The following is a 20,623-nucleotide window of genomic DNA, read 5'->3' on the forward strand; positions in this document are numbered from 1 at the left end:
CTGCTGTCTAATCATATAGTTACTTTAGATGACATAGCTCTTGCCTCCAGTACTACTCTGATTGTTGTGTCTTGTTGCTTTTCTTCTTTTGTCTCTCCTCTATCCACTCACCCCAACCGGTCGAGGCAGAAGGCCGCCCACCAAGAGCCGGGGTCTGTCGGAGGTTTCTTCCGTTAAAGGGAGTTTTTCCTCCCCACTGTCGCCAAGTGCTTGCTCAAGGGGGATTTGTTGGGTTTTCCCTGTGTAATAATATTGATAACAGTAAGGTCTAGACCTTACTTTGTAAAGTGTCCTGAGATGACTTTTGTTGTGATTTGGCGCTATACAAATAAAATTTGATTTGATTTGATTTGATTTATCTGCTTTATATTTCACTTGTATTTTTGTGGCATTCATGTGGACGGCAAAGTAAGAATTTCATTGTACAGGGAAACATGTTTCCTAACTGTGCATATACAAATAAACACTTTGACCTTGACCTGTCGACCATAACTAATTCAAAATACTGCAACCAGTCTTAAAAAGACAGAACAAATCACACCGGTGCTCAGATCTCTGTCTTGACATCTACTGTATTTAGCTTATGAACCGAAAACAAAATTGAACTTCTTTCTAACTGTTGCAATATTTTTGGTTCATTTTGTATTACCTTCTGCTGGGATTTAAAGCAGTTGTGGGTGTTGGTGATATGTAAGAGGTGGTGGACACTTTATATTAGGACATAGCATATTTTCTAAAGTCAAGTGTGAAACTGTTAATGGCAAAAAACATCAGATTGATGCAGAAATCTTTTTTTATATATATAAAAAAATTAAACTATATTGAGAGTCGTGCTCAGTCATTAGCAACATTGTCAACAATGACATAATCCAACCAGAAATATTAAAGGTGTGTATATCATACTGTGTATCACCTTATCTGGCTGTCAACTACATAAGTTCTGTCAGATTCAGAGTGGGGAAAACTTTGTCTATCAAAAAAATGATTAAAGCAAATAAAAGCACACAGCACAGATAGTGGGGATACATACTGGACAAAGCAAGATGAATGTATATTCCAACCTGTTAATGTCAAACTGATTATACAAGACTGAATAAAAGAGAGAATTACAGAAATTGTCACCAAAATCTATCAATATTTATCCAGTTACAGTGGGAAAGAACAGGGGAAGCATCAGGAAATTCACTAACAATGCTGACATTTAAACCTACTGTAATACGAGTTGTAGGTTCCCAGTAAATCAAGCTGTACAACCTGAGATAGCTGGGTTACAAAACAGGGCAGCTACTTCACTGAGTAATGCTGCATTTAAGTCACTGTTAAGATACTAAAATAAGCTGTGTGTAGGCTTGTGCCACAGGTGGCAGTCATGTAAACATCCTTCAGGCCACATCCTTTTGAGAACAAATACATTCAACGTGACAAGCGCTGACATTAAAGGGTCTCTGCTATTTATTGCCAGCCTTGTGCAAGCCTCACTATGCTACTGCCTAGGTGGAAGGATGACCCTATGCCTGCTGGAGATGCACTAGTGATGAGGGCTGTTAAAGCTGGGGTTGTTTTGGGTCCTTACGCACATCTTCTTACTACTCATGAGATGTAATTTTCAGAAATGTGACACCAGAGTGATTGGATGTTTGGATCTGAAGGTTGGATTGCCCTGTGTTTGAATTATCAGTGGTTGTCTCTCAACCGGATGGTTGGAGGTTCAAATCATGGTGCCTGCAGTCCACATGTCGAAGTGCCCTTGGGTGAGACACTGAACCCCAAGTTGCCCCCAATGGTTAGAGCCATTGGTGTGAGTTGGCGCCACAGATGGCTGCCTCGGTTCTGTACCAGAAACAAATTCCTTGTGTGTAACATACTTGGCCAAAAAAAGTGATTATCCTTAAATATGTACTGTATCTGATTTGCATCACTGTGTCTGTGTTACTGCTTTCACATTTTAAACATTAATATAAAAACAGACAAATTCATCCATAATGAGACAATTACAGTAGTAAATATGTACACTTCTTTTTTCCATTTGACATTTACTGTGTCAATATGACATTAAAAAAAAACACACACACACACACACACGTTCCATGGTTGCCATTCTCTCTTTTCTCTCTCTCCTTCAAAACGTAGTTAGACTACCTGTAATGTGACTGATGTCTGCCAGACAATGTTTGTAATTAGGTCTGGACTGAGTCATGTGTGAAGAGGGAAACCTGCCAGTCTGCCACATCAGCTGTGGTGTAGTGCACTTCCCCTGCCTACAGGAAATGACAAGCATCACTTTCGGCCATGCTCGACTGGAATCTTGGCAACCGAGCCAACAGAGACACAAAGTCATGTGTACATGTGTGTGTGTGTGTGTGTGTGTGTCTGTAAGAGAAAGAGCGACAGAGCGTTTTGTGTGGGTTTTTCACAAGTGCTTGTGTGTACTTCACTTACATGTGTGCACAGCAATTAGTCCAACAAATATGTGATTGCTGTTTGCTATAGTGTGTATGCGTGCTTGCCAAATGACGTTGGTTTTTGAAAGCATCTACACCATGAACTATACCAGGGACTGTCACAAACTGAGGCACTGTGACTTTCCCACCAAGGACTTGCCAGATATATGTCATCATGATAATTAGTTCAGCCACTGCAAGTGAATATACTGTATATAGCTAGCAGCCATTTTAGTCTGACCTACAGTAAATGAACATGCAGACTGGATTTGTTAGCTCCACAGTGTTCTACTGAGTCACCCTGACTTACTGTATATGTTCTTTTAAATATTTATGAACTGAAACATGGCTGCATCTTGGCACAGCCAGATACAATGACCAACTGTGCTAATACTAAACTGACAAGTGTCACATCACATAAAAATATAGGTTAGAGTTCATAGTAAGCAGAGCGCCTTGGTTTATGTCTATCCAGGAAACTAATTACTAAAGTTGGAGCTGAATCAGGTGATTAATGAGACAAACACAACCTCTAAATGGTTTGATGACCATGACCGGAACTGATTAAAACATAAATAAATAAATAAATAACAAAGAAAGTCTGTGGCTGGGCTGACAGACAGGACAGGAAAATAGTCACAAAACTGAAAAGTCCATGAAATGAGACAACTGCACAAGTCCATGTCCAGGCTTCTATAATCATTGCATCCACATGTTGTATGACACACTCATGTCATTTTAAATGTATAAAGTGGGAAAGTTGTATTTTTCTTTGTAGTGAAAGACAGATGGTTAGGTCATTAACAAATTTTATAATTTATAAATTCATTCATCAGGAAAAATGCACTCTGATTCTTTGATTTGTTGCTTTTTTAATTTGAAATTTTAATTTCTGGCAGTTTAGATAAAACAAACCCTGAAAGACATCACCTGGGATATTGTGACATATGTTTTACTAGTTCCCTTTTTTTTTTTTAACTATACAGTTAATGCAATAATGTAATGGATGACAACAATTTAATTAACAAAAAGAATCGGTTTAGCACGGCTTAAATGTTGAATTCCATCCCACATCCCTGTGTGAAGCTGCTCAGAGGCCAAACAGATGGAGCAGGTATCGGCCTGCTACAAAGTGGACAATGCAGCATTAGCATCAGCAGCACTCAGCTGAGTGATGTTTCCACTCCCTGGTGGGACTTAACAGTAAGTTTAAAAAACACACGTTGCATGTCTGTTGATACTTATACCGTTGTTTACCTATCTATGGAGGAAAATTTCATATTAATGCTGTTACAGTTTATTGTGCTGTCCACTTGCAACACAACACCAGCAACAGAACTGTGCGCGTTCACGATCTGTCCTCTCATTTTAAGGAAGATGCTTTCTGGCTCTCTGATTCTGAAACATTTACAAACTATTTGGAGTTATGAGGGGTGCCAAGCTAATCTAGAGGTACCCAAGATTAAACATTAAATGGCTGGAAACGAGCAAAATGAGCAGCCATGGGCACTTTAAGAACAGCCTAACTACTTTCTGGTCTCATTTGGGTAGTGCTTTTGTCAAACAGTAGAGCTAAAGATACAAACAATTCTCCCATATTTAACGCTATACAACTACTGTCCATATCTGCTGACAGACAATCCAGCCTGACTGAACATAGCAGAGTGCCTTTAAACTTCCAGAGTGTCAGTACCCTTCACAAAAGGTAATGACTGTTAAATCAAGGTATTCACCAAAAAACTACAGTCCCTTACTTAAAACATTTATCCATCAAAAACAAAAAGCCAAAACTATTTGTACAGATTTCACAGAGCACTGAGGCCGAGGTGGACCAAATGACAGACCACTGGTACCATATAAAGTAGAGTCATGTCGCTACCATGGCTGAACAGAAACAACTGCAGTAAAGGATTTGAAAGACTGTCAGCTTTGATAAGTGGATTCAGGGAATTCAGATATGATAAGATGCCATTTGACCTTGAGCCTAACCTCAGCCAGCACGTGTAGACACACATATACACCCCGACACAAACCCAGTCTATAACAAGTAACGTCATCAAGACCGCGACTGTCAAACTTCTAGGATCAGACAGCAGCATTTTGGCAGATGCTCAAAGGCAACATTTATTCATGCTGTCGGGTGCGGGCAGAAGCTAAACTGGCCCAACCTCTGTAGTCTGTGCAACTGTACTTTGAAGTCTTCTCTTGTGTTAGCTTCGTTGCCTGAGAGGCACATGAAAGGAAATCACAACTTTGAAGTCAACATGAGCACCAGCTCTCACCATGATCACTTATGGCAGGGACTTGTGAATCAAACATACATATAAATTCAAAACAACTGCCCTGGCCTTTGTTTCCCTGGTGATGGGATTATTGTTCTCAGAAACTTTAGCTGGGAGCCTTAGATGACAGTTACCATAGTGTTTGCACAGGCAGTAATAGGCCATGTGAGGCTTTGGTCAACAACAGCAATGGCTAATAGAGGCCTAGAGGCAGAGGGACCTGAAAACTATTCAGGTGGTACTGACACATATTAACAGCAAAAATATATACAGTGTGTATACAATACATTGCATTCACACAACAATGTTCAATTTCAACACTGCAGTTTTGTACTGAGCTCAGTGTTAAATACAAGTTGTTTCTATAAGTCTTCTTCAGTTAGCCTTGGAGCTCTTCTAGATATCCTAACAGAATGACTGAGATTCTCTAAATTTTCTAATTTGTAAGAGCTACATTTAAGTATATACTCTCAATAACCTTGCTCCAAAGGGAATTTCTCAACATATAAAAAGCAAAGCAAGGAAACCACAAGCAGGGAGATGATAACTGAAGCATCCCAAAGCTGAATGCAAACTTTACAAGTCATATTTTCCCAAATCTGGTTTATCCACTTGTTTTAGTTGATTTACCCTACATTTAAAAGCCAGAGAGACAAACTCATTTAAGCTAGACACCTTATACAGTATGTTAATCCGCTGTAGTTTATTTCTTGTGTATCCACATTCATCTGTACTGTTCAATCTACCCAGAAACAGTCAAACTATTTAAATAGTAGCTTTAATCAAATGCTGAACATGAGCTGATGCCTCCACACCTGAAGATTGCTGTGGCAGTGAGATGATCCCACTTTTAAAGTACAAAAGTTTTTTTCTCATGAAAACATGCTGTCACATGTGTGATCCTTTAATTTGGGATAGACACCAGAGGCCGTTTTCTAGTGTGATTATCTTAATATCCTGCAGCCAATCAGAACTTTTGTAGACCACTTTCTTGGCTTTCAAAATCATTGCTTCACTTAACTAAGAAAAAACCTGTTACAGACTGTAGACATTAGAATGAAACTGTATTTCTACTGTCAGCCACTGAGCCGTGATTTCCCAGTTCCAGAGCATTATGCTTAATACCCGCAAATGTTATAAATGCTTCAGAAAAAGCAAAGCAGGCACATCACCCTTTCTCCTCATGTTGTGGATGCCGTCATGCTCAGCGCATGATTGCGTGTGTCTGGCCATTAAGGCCCAGTGTTGCTGGGTTGGCCAGCTCAGGGTTCTATTGATTAAGCCTTTGGCATCCTAGGAAGATTTATTCTCTTATTAGCTGCTCCTAATGCCTGATCAGGACAGGTTAAAGGTCTGTTACTGCTTCTAGCTACATGATCATTTACACCCTTTCATCAGGACCAGGGGGCTGTATTTACATGATTAGCCTAAGGACCGAGCACTGGAACTGTGCAGCATGCAGAGAACTAATACTGATTCTTAGCAAAGCAGAAATAATATCCATTATTAACTTGTGCCATATAAGATGATTAATAGAGCACAACTGAATACGTTTAAATTTCAAAGATGAATTATTCATTTCCCTTCTCTTGTAGCCGAGCCAAGATGATATCTTCCCAACAAGTATTCTAAATTAGATTTCCAACCAATAGGATCAATAAAAAAAACATTACCAGCTGCTTTTGATTGATCACAAGCATTTTTATATAGATTCTTTATCCATCAGTCATGCACTGATCAATAACATGCAGTGGCAGAGGTGGTACATTCATCTTTGAGTTTTACATTGTGATTTTTTTCTTTATTCTCTTGCAACTCACAGTATTTTTTCTGTTATAATTTCATCATTTGTACCATATTTAACTGCAATTAAGATCACTAACACTTGCCCGTGGGCCACCCATTCCCTCTGTAGACTACACTGGACAAAGCAGAAACACACTCAGGTGTGTTGTTTAATCCTTTTGACTTCACTTAGGACGTGGTTACAGTAAATGTTTTTTCTATCTTTTATCATTTCACATCCAGACAAAATCCCCCAGGATCAGATTTTGCTCCTAGTGCTATCCAGTGAGCCAAACCACGTCCAGAGGTGATCGGACTTCTGAGCCGTGATTCCACAGAAGCATATCAAGCACAAAGCAAACGGAGCATCACACACACAGACGTGCATACAAAAACCCCCAATCACGCCAGGGTACATCATCTACTGTGGTTGCTTGGCAACCAAGCAGAGATACACACATACACAACATAATGGTTCATTTGTATCCAGCTTTGTCAGCAATGCATAGCCAAAAGTGAGGAGCTATTTCTCTAGCTTTAGAGGAGAAGAACAAGAAACTCCCAGTTTTATATATGACATTGTTATGACATTAGGTTTGTTTCTTCTGATACTGGCATATTTTAATAACTTTACTTGTATAATCCACTACCTATCCATGTTTTTAAAAGATTCATTAACATGTCTGTTCTTTATGTCATATAAAGAAAACAAAATACCAATCAAAATGCAAAGGACCACTGCTGTTTGGCGATTTTTTTTTTTTTGCATAATATAACACACCTAAAAATTCTTGTGATGCACAAGGTGTGTCACATGACCCTGAAAGCAGCTGGTGTGTCTTAAAGATGGTAAAATTCAAGTGTTTTGCTCAGAGCAACATGCCTCTCAACAGATCTCAGTCTTACATTTAAGGAGCACTTTTTTCATCTTCAACACACATCAGTTCTTCCACTGCATAGGTTTTTCAGGAGAACATTAAATCCAGTCACATCTTGAAACACAATTTTCCTACTTGCAATATGTGCATATTCAAAGAAAAATCATTTCTGAACTGTTAATGTGCTGACTGTGATCTGACACAGCTGAAACAGAAGAAGTGTTCATTTTAAACCCCAGCAGTCTGTGTGTGTTGGCTTAAAATGCGCAATGTGTAATTTCAAACATTTATTTACATAAGAGTCAGAGGAACATTTGGTAATTTCACACTGTTTATCTTCCTCCCTCTCTTCATTGTGACTGCTCTGTTTTGCTTATCACCTCTAACACTTGTGGTCACTGCCTCTCTGCAATCTTGACTCATCTCCACTCATTTGTTTATTCTCTTTTTGAAATATCCATTGCTTACGGCATAAATCCAATTTCACACAGCACTAAGGCAGGACAATATCTCTCATAAATGAAACCAAGCAAAGACAGCGTTTATTAGCGTCACCATTTCTGACATGGTATGAATATTTTTCAGGCAGTGGAGAGACAGAGTGGGAACATTTTCTGAAAGAACTTTTAGGATTTTTCCATCATAGGAACCTACCAAAACGAATCGAGCCATGTAACAAGAAGCAAAGGTGAAACTGCCTCCACTGCACGCATATATAACTCACATACACACGGCTGTATTTATTACTTTGCCCTCCCTATTAATAATCGGTTAGGTAGGCAAGGCACTACAAACTATGTCCTCTCTAAAATACTTTAAACAAAAACTTACCTTTGTTATCTTTATAAATGTAGGACTTATTTAAGGCCTGTTGTACTAGACTGCACTAGTTGTAGCTACATAGACCTAATAAACTGCCTACTGAGTGTAGTCAAATGCCACTCTCGGCACACAGACAATAGAGCGGTCACCAGAGGTGACCTGACAAGCAGATCAAGATTTCTCAATTGTCTGAGTCTCTAACCATAACAAGTGTGTCAGTCTGTGTGTTTTATAATACTCTGCTAGGTTTCTGTTCAAGGACATGAGTCCTGTCTCTTTGCATAATAAAGAAAATAATGAGTCAAAAGTTTATATTAAGAAAAAATGAAACATGAAAGTTCTTGAAAAGCTTACTTTTTCAAATATTATTTTGCACCCAACAAGGTCAAACCAAAGACAATAGACATATTGTTGTCCTTCCTCCATCGATATTCTTATTGCACCCAACTGAACACCAGACAAAGCTTCGGAGTTGCCTACGTTGAAATCCCTGCAGTAATTACTCAGAGCTACTGACCAGATTGTTGTGTTGTCACTGGCTTTTAATGACTCCTTTCTGATAATAAGAAACATAGATCATAGAGTCCGAATACAGTCAGTTCTCAAATCCGAGTCATCAGTGCTCAAATCCAAATGAAGACATGAGTCCTGAGGAGTCATCATTTCCCAAATCCAAATGAAGACATGAGTCCTGAAAATCAGGAATTGAGTGGGTCTTCAACTCAAGTACTACAACACTGGCCCATACAGAAACCTACAAGGCATAACCTGGAGCTGCCCATCGTTAACCCAGTGGAACTTGAAAGGGTGATGTGGTCTGTTCACTTTGCTTTTGTACTGTATTTCCCCTGTGTTGATCACTGTTCATATGAGAGCAGGGCTGAGCTCCTCACACACACACACACACCTGAGCAGACAGCTTTGAGTCAACATACACAATATTTGCCAACCCTGCATGCAACACAATCAGCCAGTAACACAGACTGTATGAGCAGTTTATCAAACAGACGTTGAACAAGCAGAACACAGACTTGTAGAACTTGACGTCTTCGTTGTTTTTACCCACAATCAACTTGGTGAGGTCCTTGTTTTGCCTCTAAACTAGTTTGACTGTTTCTTTACACACCATGTTTGTTGTGCTAATACTTGAGATGTGGTGACACTGAGGTTTCACCAATCCCTCAAGCAGCAGGAACTTGATTTTGTACTACCACCTGAGGGGCACCAAAATTTAGCTCCAGGAACTCATCTCAATAGCAGGTTGGAGGCCAGTGAAAGAAAAACCAGAACCCAGAAAAATGGAAACAGGTTCAGTAAGTTTCTACAGTGGAAAGGCCTAATGGTCTAGCAACAATAGAAACTGAACAGCTAAAGCAACAAATGTTCATTGTAACACTCTGTTCACATCTTTTACAGATTGGTGTCACTTGTTGAATAACGTATATCAAGCAGATGCTCCGACTGGAAGAAGACGAATCCACTACACGCTCTCTCTCAGGGCACTCACAGATACACACAAAAAGAAACCACTCTCTTATTTATGACTTGTATCTCCAGCTGACACCCAGCAGGCAAAGGACTCACCCTGTGAGGACAACCACAAAGTCCATTACATTCCAGCCGTTGCGGAGGTAGGAGCCTTTGTGAAATGCAAAGCCCAAGGCGATGATCTTAATGGCAGCCTCGAAGCAGAATATTCCAATAAAGTAGGGCTCTGTGTCATCCTACAAAAAGACAGAGAGAATCAGAGAGAGGATGAGAATGACAGAGGAATATCTTTTTGTTAGTGGTAAGAAAGTGGATAATGAAGCGTTCAGTGTAAGAGAGGGCAGTCAGTAAAAGAGAAGAACTCCTTTCACCTCCTGCACCAGCATGAACAGAAGTAGAGCTCTCTTCTTCAGATTAAATGGGAGTTACAGTAATAGTGAAAAATATTCACATGCACTGCAGGTAAAGCTAAAGGAAAACAGTGAAGTCTCAGGGCTGCTCATTTAATGTATTCAGAAAATAGGTTTTACTGTTTAACTGCAGCTGGTAGCAGACCACTAACTGTGCTAAATAAAAATATTCACAAGCACCGTATTCTATAGAAATGTCATCTTGGGTTCAGTCCTTCAGCTGGCCAGTGAGGCATCAGGGGCAACCAAAAACTTGGCACTTGGGTGTCTCTTTGGGCAAAGTGAAGCATACAATTTGAGGGAGCAACCAGAAGGGCATGTGTGGACCCCTCTCCAGAGGACTAGTTTGGCCTCCTAGGGAGCAATTTGGGCCAACCAAAAGGGAACTTGGGCTAGTCCTACCCCTAGCACAAAAATAAAGCATGGACATCCAAGGCACTTGGGGGCCACTAGGGCTAAATAGAGGGACCCCTGGGCCTCACACAGGGTCATTTGGGCTCCTCAAGTGCCCCTCTAGAGTGACAGGACAAATCACATATATAGCATTATCCCAATAGAACAAAGACATCCCTGTTTGAAAAGTTACTTTAGTACTCAGATGTGCACACAACTGGACATGATTGATTTTGCCACTCCGTGTTGTTCTCTAAAAGTGTCAAACAGTCAGCAATGAGTCACGGTGTAATCATTTGCACTGTGTGCCTAAGCCGACCCTGGGTCTTGCTGTAAGTAAGGGAACTGAATCAGGCAGGTATGACATGACACTTTTCTCTTGCCTCCATTAATATCAGCAAGAGCCTGGGATGATGCACAAGGGATGAGCAGACACCTACACTATCCTCGGTCCCATTCAATTTCTCCCTCTCATTCCCAGCACACTACAACCTGACAGACAGTGTCCCCAAGCCCCAGCAAGACCCAGCCTCCAACATAAATAATCACTAAAAAGCAGCATGACAGGTCTTAGTCACTGCAAGAGATGTGGCCTGTTCTACAGCACTAGCCAATTACAGTGAACATCTAATGATAAAGGATATATAGTTCAGGAGTTACTGCATCAAGCCTGAAGGCTGTGGTGGTAAAATAATGACTTTGGGAAGCTGATAAGCTGTTCCTGTCCAACTGCAGCCTGTATCATTTCAGTAACGACAGGCATTCAGCGTGGCATACAATATTTTCATTTTGGTATGCTGTAAAATGACAAGACTCGTGGATGAAACAATTGAAGGTCCTATGTAATGGTAGCAACAGAATACTGTCAAGTCCTGTTATATTTAAATGTCAAACACTTCTGAGTTGTAAATACACTTGTGGAAGGGGGGAAACAAATTCCCAAAGGATCATGAGCTTTAAACCCCCGATGGATCTGAAACACCCTTAGTGAGTAGCTCCTATCCTTCTCTGTTGACAGAGCTCAATAAATAATAGCTGATCCTTTGTTCTAATCAAAAGGCTTCTTGTTCATGATGGAGGGTGCATTACAAGAGGACGGGTGTTTTCCTCCTTCGTATAAGCACTCTATTCACTTTCTCAGCTGGTGAACGCTACATTCTTGTTTTCCCATTTGTAACATCTGCACCTCTGAATTTGCATCACATCAGCTGAGATAATTAGAAACAGGAGCAGGTGGTACACTACGAGAGGAATTCATTGACTTTTGTAAGTCAAGCTGTTGCTCTTTGTAACACTGTGTCTCTCTATTTTAAGACCAACTCCTTGGAGTTATAACACTCTCGAAAATGTGAACAGCAAAGGGCTGAACCATGAAGCTACATGTTATGCAACGTTTTTTCCAGGGCAGACTTGGCAACTTGACCTCCCATATGAATAGTCTCTTTGCTTTCTCTCCGAGACTGGTTAGCTATGAGACATGACTGTCAGAGTTCAAACATTGGTTTAAACCAAGTGCGTATGCGAGCACTTAGGGAAACAGGCAGCTGCAGCAGGGGATCAAAGGTAGCTCACTGAGAGGCTCTGCTGGCTCACAAGAGAGGAACTGGAGACAACCACATTTAAACACATAGGGTGCCCTGGAGCCTAATGAGTGAAAGGTGCTGCTGCAGTCAAGCTGCTGTAGGTCAGACTGATAGTGGTTAGGGAATCAAGGCTGGGGTGATGCCTTTCCTTACTCTCCATAGCTGTCTGACTGCCTGTTCACCACTAAAAGAATGCACTTACCAGGCGTTGTGACATGGGAGTCTTGTCGCCCGCAGGTAGATGCTGCTCCAGGGCCAAGACGATGCAGTTGGCAATAATTGTAGCCAGGATCATGTACTCAAATGGAGTGTGAGGGTTAAGGAGCAAGTGAAAGTGGGTTTTAATTCATTTCATAGCTAAATCATAAGTATTATTCTTTATTATATGTGTTAAGACCTTTTCAATCTGATTTTTTTGTTCTTTGTTCTTAATCAGAAGTACAGTTTTTAAACAATGAAATAAGGATGCCCACTCATGGCACACAGCAGTACATTGTACAGAAAAACAAATAACAGACTATGAATGCCAGTAAACTTAAAGTTGGATGCAATTTGTCCACTAAAGCATAAGCCTTCCATCATGTTCTGGTCAAAGGATTTCTAGAAAGAAAGCATCCTGTAGAGTACATGTGTACATGTTCCTTCCAGATGGCTGACCATCTTCAACTATTCTCAGTGGCTGGCTCATTCTGCAATTTCCGTTTGCAGTAGGCCAGTGCCTGCAGGTCAGTGTCTACCATGGGCCTTATAAGAGAAACAGGGAACATAAAGCCAACATGTAGAATTATTACCCATAAGACACCCAACTCTCCTGATTATGTAAACACAACACTGGTGTCTAGGGTGTAATGTTGGCTTTTACTTAGTTTCTGTTATGATTTTCAGATTCCTGTGGGTTTTTCTTCTTTATTTTGGTCCCATGTAGAGGGAAGCTCAGCTCATCAAGGGCACAGATACCTTGATAGCATTGTTATTCGCTAACAGCTAAAGTCGTTCTCACGTCACCCACAGATCCAGTTGTCTTCTTGCGTTTGTCACACAAGCTGCTGCTTTCCACATTTAGCCACTGCACTGCAAAAAGATAATCATTACCTTCAGCCGAGTCTGAAAAGCTTATCTCATGAAAATAAGAACAGTGATTCCGACCTGATATTATATTTGTTTCCCCATCCAAATCACCTGTTCTGGGACTTTAACTGCATTAACTGTGTTCCAGCCTTATTTTACTGGAAAATGTTGTCCTATGAAAACCAGAATGTTAATTTTAACTTTTTACAGCCTGGTTTGAAATTTGGTGACAATTCATTTTTAAAGACAATCCATTAGTCTTTTCAGGGACTGTGTGAGCAGCCTGACATCGGAATTCACATTCTCACTGGCTTTAAAATACTTTTTTACTAAATGTAATTTCCCTAATGTTTCCTTGTTACTTCAAGACTTGAGATTTCTCCACACTGAATAATGTCACCTAATGACATTATCACTCTTTCAAAAAAGAAAACACTATGGTTTGACGGGTGACAAGGACTCGCCGAACTGGACTTTGTTTTTTTTTTGTTTTTTTTTTTTTGCAGTGCTGAAAAAGTGGCATGGAGCGGTGCGCGTGGGCGCCTTCAGCACCATGGAGAGGGCTCCCAACTTAGACAACGAGGCGGTGCTGCAACCTTGGACCATGCAGAGCTTTCTTCCCACCACGATGAACTGCGCTTTTTCTTAACAATTGCAAGACTTTACAAGAGAACATGGGGAGTGGAGGGCTGCCAGTGAAAACGGCAGGTACCCTTACGGCACCCGCCTTTTAACCACGTTTAAATCAACAGCAATGTTTGGTCATTATTAACTACGAGGCTGGGATTGCTGTCCATGCGCGGTCAACAGGTTACGGGGGACATTTACACAAAAGAACAGCCGATGTGGGTGCCCAGAGGTTCTAAAGTGAATAGAAAAGGCAACACAACAGGAGGATGCGTATTTTTTTCACTGCCAGTACCTACTGAGAAAACATCTTTGTGGCATGGGTAGCGCAGATAAGAAGCAGAGGGACAGGAGCAGTCACCACTGCGCGCGGAGGAATAAAGAAAGATAATGTAGTGGCTACAGCACGGGCTGACATAACGTATCACTCAAAGGCATGGGTGGATTTTCACACCCTATTGAAAGCACTTAATGTTATTCACATCAGCACAGAAACTGCCTGACAAACATGCCTGCAGGTGGTGTGGGTGTGTCTATGTGTGGGGTTGCCGTGCAAGAACAGACAATTAAAAACAAGGTTGCAGGCTCCAGGGGCACCTGCTCTGTGCGTGGTGCTACTGGTCAGGAAGGATATGGCCACTCTGTTATTCGCTTTGCATACTTCCGGATGAGATTGTCCTCGCGGAAGATGAAGAGGGAGCGGTTGACAGTGAGGCAGTTTTGTTTGACAGGGTTCGGGTTGTAAATGGCCATTGTCCGTGCTCTCTGGGCCATCGACTGCTTGTACATCCTCTGGCCGGCCGGAGCGCCACCACCACGGGCTCCCCCTCTCCCAGCGCCCGGCCCACCTCTTCCTCCGCCGCCTGCGCTTCCTCCATAGCGGGTGGGTAGATCATCTGCAAAGCGAGCCATTCTGGAAACGCACAGATCCAAAAGGGAAAATCCAAACTGCTGTCAGTGTTAATGGAGGAGAGACGCATCACAACAAACACACTTCATCCAAACCACAGCTTAGCGTGAGAGTGCAGAGAGAGCGCTGCGTTTGGAAAATGAAAAAAAACAGCTGGCCTCATTGAAAACAATGTTCTCTTGATCCTTTCCATTCATTCATTTTCAATGACATTTAAAACACGTTTTAAGCAATAAAGCACTAAGGCTATACAAGCTGTACAAATATTCACTTCAGTGAAGCTGCTGCATCCATACCAGCCGGGCACTGAGTGCAGAAAAATCAGGCTTAAATAAAATCATATCAGCATGTCTCTGTCCAAAATCCTGACAGCATTGTGGCAGCATCCAAACGCCAGTTGAAACGCTCAGGGTGTCAGTCAAAATGAGCCGGAGGCGTCAGAAAACACTGAAATCCCTCGTTTCCTTTTTCCAGCTGAAAGCAACAGTAGAACAAGCCAATCCAATGCGAGCAGTTGTCGTGTGGTTTCTGTTGGATCGCTCGCTGTGTGGGAGATGAAAGCTATATAGCAAGATCTCAGAGGAATAAGGAAGAGCGCATGTGACCAAAATAAGCCTATTGGTGACTGGAGCGCACAGGCGCGCTCACCGTCTCTTGGCTGGTTACGAGAGACCATAAAACTACTGACGTCCAGGAAAGCCTCGCTAGTCAGTGTTAATCTTTTTTAGCATCAAAACACGGTTTTTATACAGGTGATAGCGTATAAAAGATGATGTGCGCCTTCAAGAGCAATGTGTTCCGTGGTAAGGAATTAACATCATTCAAAGACCATTTTGGCAGTTTACCACGTGCCTTTGAATAAAAAACGTCTTAGTAGTCTCAATATTGTTTTCCCATCGTTCTTGTATTTCTATTCAAAGCCTTGTGTTTTGTTGAAATTTGCTTTTCCCTGCTTAGTGTTGGGTGCTCCACAGACACCGCTGCTGATGCGTAAACATAATGAGTGCAACGTTTCCTTTAGTTTTGTTTTCCTCTGACCTTTAAAAAAGACATAAATCAGTCAGATTGACATTAGACATTAATGTGTTAGACTTTAATGTGTTAGTAATGCAGTTTAGTAAGATTCAAAGTCTGCTCTAGTCTGCTCTGCTTCAAGGTTAGCAGTAAGCCATGACACCAATTGTTTTCTTGTATTAATCTTGTCTTAGATTTATTTCTCAATGATTGTTTTAGTTACGCACCTCACCTCTCTGGTAATATTAATGCTGTAAGAAAGAGGTAAGGAGGAACCTTATGGGTGAGTGGCTCACTGTGGTGAGAGTTAGAGTGAAAGTTTGCTAAAAAGAAAAAAAAAATGTCAGGAGAGATTCTTTCATAGAAGATGTAGAAGTACAGAGGTGTGTGTGTGTGTGTATGTGTGTGTGGGGGGGTACATTTACATGTGTGCACGGGCCCTGTGTGTGGGTGTATTTGTGCATAGAGGAACAGAAATTTTTTTTTTTAAATAAACCAGCACTAAAATCCAGAAAGACGGACTCCTTCCTTACTCAGATCTGTCCAATAAAAGAACTGGGGTATAACAGCATAGGAAAGCATTAAAGGGACAACCTTTTCCTTTACCTCTAAGTAGACTGACACATTTAATGAATGTGACAAATTATGGAAATGAAGACAAAACTTCACACCAAATAAAGAAATATGAGGTTTTTATCAGTTACATGGACTATGAATGAATAAATACATTTTTAACCAAACAACACTGCATGCCACAAGTCATTCACAGATCCAGTATGCATGGTGACATTACAGGTCTTAACTCTGGCTCACAATTCTTATTAAAAACCTTTTTTTTTTAAGGAAAGAATGGATGAAGCAGGTATCACTGCTTCATCCACTGTGTACAGTCTGTTGTATTTAACTTCCTAGATGTTGTATATTATCTTCTATTTACCATTTGGTCCTTGTTTGATTTTATACATGTATGCTGCTCGGTCAGGTCACCACTGTTAAGGAGGCGTTGAGGCTCAGTGAGTTTCCCTGGTAAAGCACCGATTAAATAAATACAGTACATAAAAATAACCCTGTCTATTCCAGCTGAGGTTTCAGAGACCCCAAACAAATGATGGCTCATAAAATAAAATAAAAAATTGTCTTTAAATATAAAAGTGGCAAAACTATTTTAAATGTTTTGCTACTTTTATAGATTTCCTGGTCTGCAAGACACCAGGTGTTGTTCCGCAGAAGCTCTGGACATCAGAACAACTCACTAACTTTGCACAGAAACTCATCAGAGCAGCAGTTTACCTTCTAACTGTGATGGTGTTAAGTCAGGTGCTGTTCCGCAGAAGCTCTGGGCATCTGAGCAACTCACTAATTTTGCACAGAAACTCATCAGAGCAGCAATTTACCTTCTAACTGTGATGGTGTTAAGAAAAAACGATGGTTAAAAAAAAAAAAATGCAGATATGACCTTTGCTGGTTTGAACCATATGACTGCTCCCCAGCCGCAGCATCAGTAACCTGCCCGGAAGCCGACTGTCTGTTCTAAATACGACTTGTAGATTAGTTTGAGTGCTTTCTATGTTCATTATTCCCAGATAAATAAACTGTGTGAATGCTGATTACATTCAACAAAACATATCTATCTAATCAAACTGGCTCAGTAGCTTTAAATAAGTGAGAAAATGTATTATTTGGTTTATAACTCCCAGGTGTTCAATCACACAATGTCAGCTGCATTATATGATGATTGGAATTACAGGAGAAAGGTGGTAAAGGTTGGCGATGTTGCCAGTAAACTAGTGAGAAACCCACATAGATAAGAACAGCTCTGCACATCACACAGGAATATTCACATCTCTTTCCACCCTGATAGAAAATACATAAGTCATAGATTTCCCAGGCAGTTGGCTCGCTCAGTTTTAATGCTAAATTTCAGTACTTAGGTTATAGTGTATAATATACTGTATATAATGTGTATGTGTTTAATGTCCTATGCTGTTCCTGTATGCTATACATCAGTTAGTTATTTATCATAGGGAGGAAATAAATAAGCCATGTTTATGGCTGCTACAAAGTCTCACAGGCCACTATAAATTTAAATAAAAGCCTGTTCAGATGTACACTAATTACCGTTGGGAATGTTTTGTGCGGTGCGTTTACCGGAAATGATGGTAACCCGATTTATAAAATGAATTACAATGCAGCGTCCAAACTATTTGGACTTACTTACTTAGTCACTTAGATGATTGTTTTCATTTAGCAGTAACCAGGTTTCTTTTGTTATTTGTTTTTCAAGAGTAACCAGTGTCCTTACTGCAGGACTTGACTCAAGCTTCATCTGGTTGAGAGTCACCACCTGATAATATTCAGATTCCAAAAAAAAAGTTGTATTTGGGTATTTTACAGATAAAAAAGTAGTATTTAATAAATAATCGAAAATTATTTCCACTGATAGGTATGCAAAACTGGAGTGCCCACATAGTTTTGGCCAGATAGTGCAAGTTCTGATACTGTGCTGTCAAAATAAGACGTCTTTTCAGAAGGCAGACGCAGCTTTAGACAAAATCCTACCATTTATTCATGAACATATATGTGTATGTGAGTATGACACCAACAGTATCTGACAAATCTTTATAACCTTAGACTTTGCTTAATTTAATGCCGGTGTTGTTCTATGTTCAGTCTGTTCAACCAGTAGTTAACAAAAGTCACATCTAACTAAAGACCATTTATTTATAAATTGATTCAGCCTTATTTTGCTCATTACTAATTTAGCATCTATAGTATAAGTCATCATCACCTGCAGCCATTTTCTTTAATATAAAAGCTCCAGATGTGACAGAGGAGCCATCTAGTGTGGTTGTTCATGTACTGCAACAAGAATGAAAAATGAACCAGTGTTTTGTGCTGATATTTTTGCAGAAACTGTTGTGGATATAGTGATATTCCCTTTTTAAATAAAATCCCCAGTAGAAAAATACCCAGACAACTGGGGTGAGTTAAAGGACTGTTTGTGTTAATCATGTGAAAAGTGGTGCCTGCCTTTACCAAATGTTTATTATCCAGAGGTGAAATTACTGGCTGGACAAAGTGAGTAACTGCCCCGGTGGGTTTCAGTTATTCGACCTAAACTAGAAACACTTTTTAGCATAATGCAGTACAGTCCAGTGCCACAAAACCCTCCCATAAAATGACCATACAGTTCAGTCAACACCTCACAGAGTTTGAACAAAACCTGAACACTAATCACCTTCATTATAAATAAGGATTTATGGGAAGACTAGACTGCATAATCTTAACTAGAGGTGTAGCAAATAAACTGCCAACACAGAGTATAATGACTGTGGTTTCTGATGGGACTTACTTTAACTTACCTAGAGGGTCCCAGTCTTGTTGAGGGCCCCCAGCTTCAATATGGTGAAGATTCCTGAATTACATTTATTAGCAAATCAGGAGCTGGCCAGTTTAACCACAGAACATTTCACACAATGGAAAGAGAGGGGGGGTAAACAGTGGCCTGGCCTAGCAGTTTTATCTGGACATGACAAGTGGGGATGGTGAAGCTTATCCACACTTTAGTACAATTTACTGCTTGTCTCGTTTACTTTGACTTGTAATTAGGCATTTCACAGAGTATTTTGTGTTTGCTATGCCTCACCTGCGGGGCCACCGTGTGCTGTTCAGGGCCTCATGTTTCCTGACGATGTGACGGACACCATGACTCCTTCCCGCACTGCTCAGTCTGTCAAGCTGTAAAACAGCATCATACTTCTGCAGTGTCAGTGTCAGCAGCTCTCCATGACAGCTCTTCTGGGTCTCCAGAGCAGGTGTCCTCCATCCCCTCCACGGGCAGCGGTTCCTCCTCTCCTCGGTGACCGCAACTTTGCCTCCTGTCAGGTGATGGAGCCCAGATATCCTTGTACTCTGCCCCCAGAGTCAACATCCTCCAGGAGCCGAAGGTGGCAGCACGCACCACTGGTGGGGAAAGTGTTTAATACACAAACAGAAGAAATCACCAGTGCGTCTTGAAATCATAAAAATCCAAACCAAACCTGGTTTGAGCATCACAACACTCGCAGTGCAAGTTGAATCTAAAAGTTTATTTGGCCTGTGCAGAATTAGGGCCATTTGAGTCCAATTTAAAACAGTCAGCCCAAGGCTACAATGAAACTGCGCCCCGGTCCCAACAGTGAAATTAGTTTAAAGTTGGATACTATGCAGACATTTGGCACAAAAGGCCTCCGGGCAACCACCTGCCATGAATAGACAGCAGGGCCTCACCTACTGCAGCCACCACATGAGCGCACTGAGTTAGGGACCGTCTGTAAATTAAATGAGCGGTTTTCCAACACCTATATGATGGCTTGCTGGATGTTTAATTTTAAAAATCTGCCATCTTAATTGTGAATTTGTCAATATGTTAACTTATATAAATAGTAATCAGAAAGGTTTTTATTAGTAATTTATAATTAGTTAACATTAATATTTTTTTCTGTTTCCAAGTCATGTGACTTGGAAACAAGAGTACAATAGATTAACGTGTTCACATGGCTGAGAAACTATTGAAATATACACATGCCAGCCACTTTATTAGGTACACCTTGCGATTCAATGCAACACTTCCACCTTAAAATCTGTTTATGAATCTCAAAATGTGTTTGGTTTTGGTGAAATTGTCAAAAATTATAAATATTTAATATTGAGGTCATAGTTAAAGGTGGTGTTGGACTGGACTACATTATATTCAGGGATGTCTATATTTTTGTCCTCCCTGGTTACACACATGAGAAGGTCAAAATATTAGGAACATCTCTGAATATATTGTAGTCCAGTACAACACCACCTTTAACTAAGGCCTCAATAATAAACATAATTCAATTTATACATTTTTGACAATTTCTCCAAAAACAAACATTTTGAGCTTCACAGATGTT

At 40.6% G+C, this 20,623-nt stretch overlaps 1 protein-coding gene across 15 annotated transcripts in view; it reads right to left on the reverse strand.

Moving 5' to 3' along the window:
- cacna1bb (calcium channel, voltage-dependent, N type, alpha 1B subunit, b) overlaps window positions 1–15,222 on the reverse strand; it is a 137,778-nt gene extending 122,556 nt beyond the window's left edge. For 14 of the 15 annotated variants that reach the window (XM_020615086.1, XM_020615083.1, XM_020615091.1 and 11 more), the window contains exons 1-4: window positions 14,959–15,222; window positions 14,412–14,690; window positions 12,285–12,390; window positions 9,793–9,932 (exon numbers count right to left, since the gene is read on the reverse strand). In XM_020615086.1, the coding sequence (XP_020470742.1) occupies window positions 9,793–9,932; window positions 12,285–12,390; window positions 14,412–14,690; window positions 14,959–14,981 (548 nt within the window). In that variant the 5' untranslated portion in view covers window positions 14,982–15,222. The remainder of the gene's footprint in view (window positions 1–9,792; window positions 9,933–12,284; window positions 12,391–14,411; window positions 14,691–14,958) is intronic. The other variant, XM_020615082.1, reaches the window with a different exon arrangement.
- Window positions 15,223–20,623: the final 5,401 nt, after the last annotated feature.

Source organism: Monopterus albus, unplaced genomic scaffold (assembly GCF_001952655.1).
Source record: "Monopterus albus unplaced genomic scaffold, M_albus_1.0 scaffold158.1, whole genome shotgun sequence".
In the NCBI taxonomy this organism is placed as follows: Eukaryota; Metazoa; Chordata; class Actinopteri; order Synbranchiformes; family Synbranchidae; genus Monopterus; species Monopterus albus.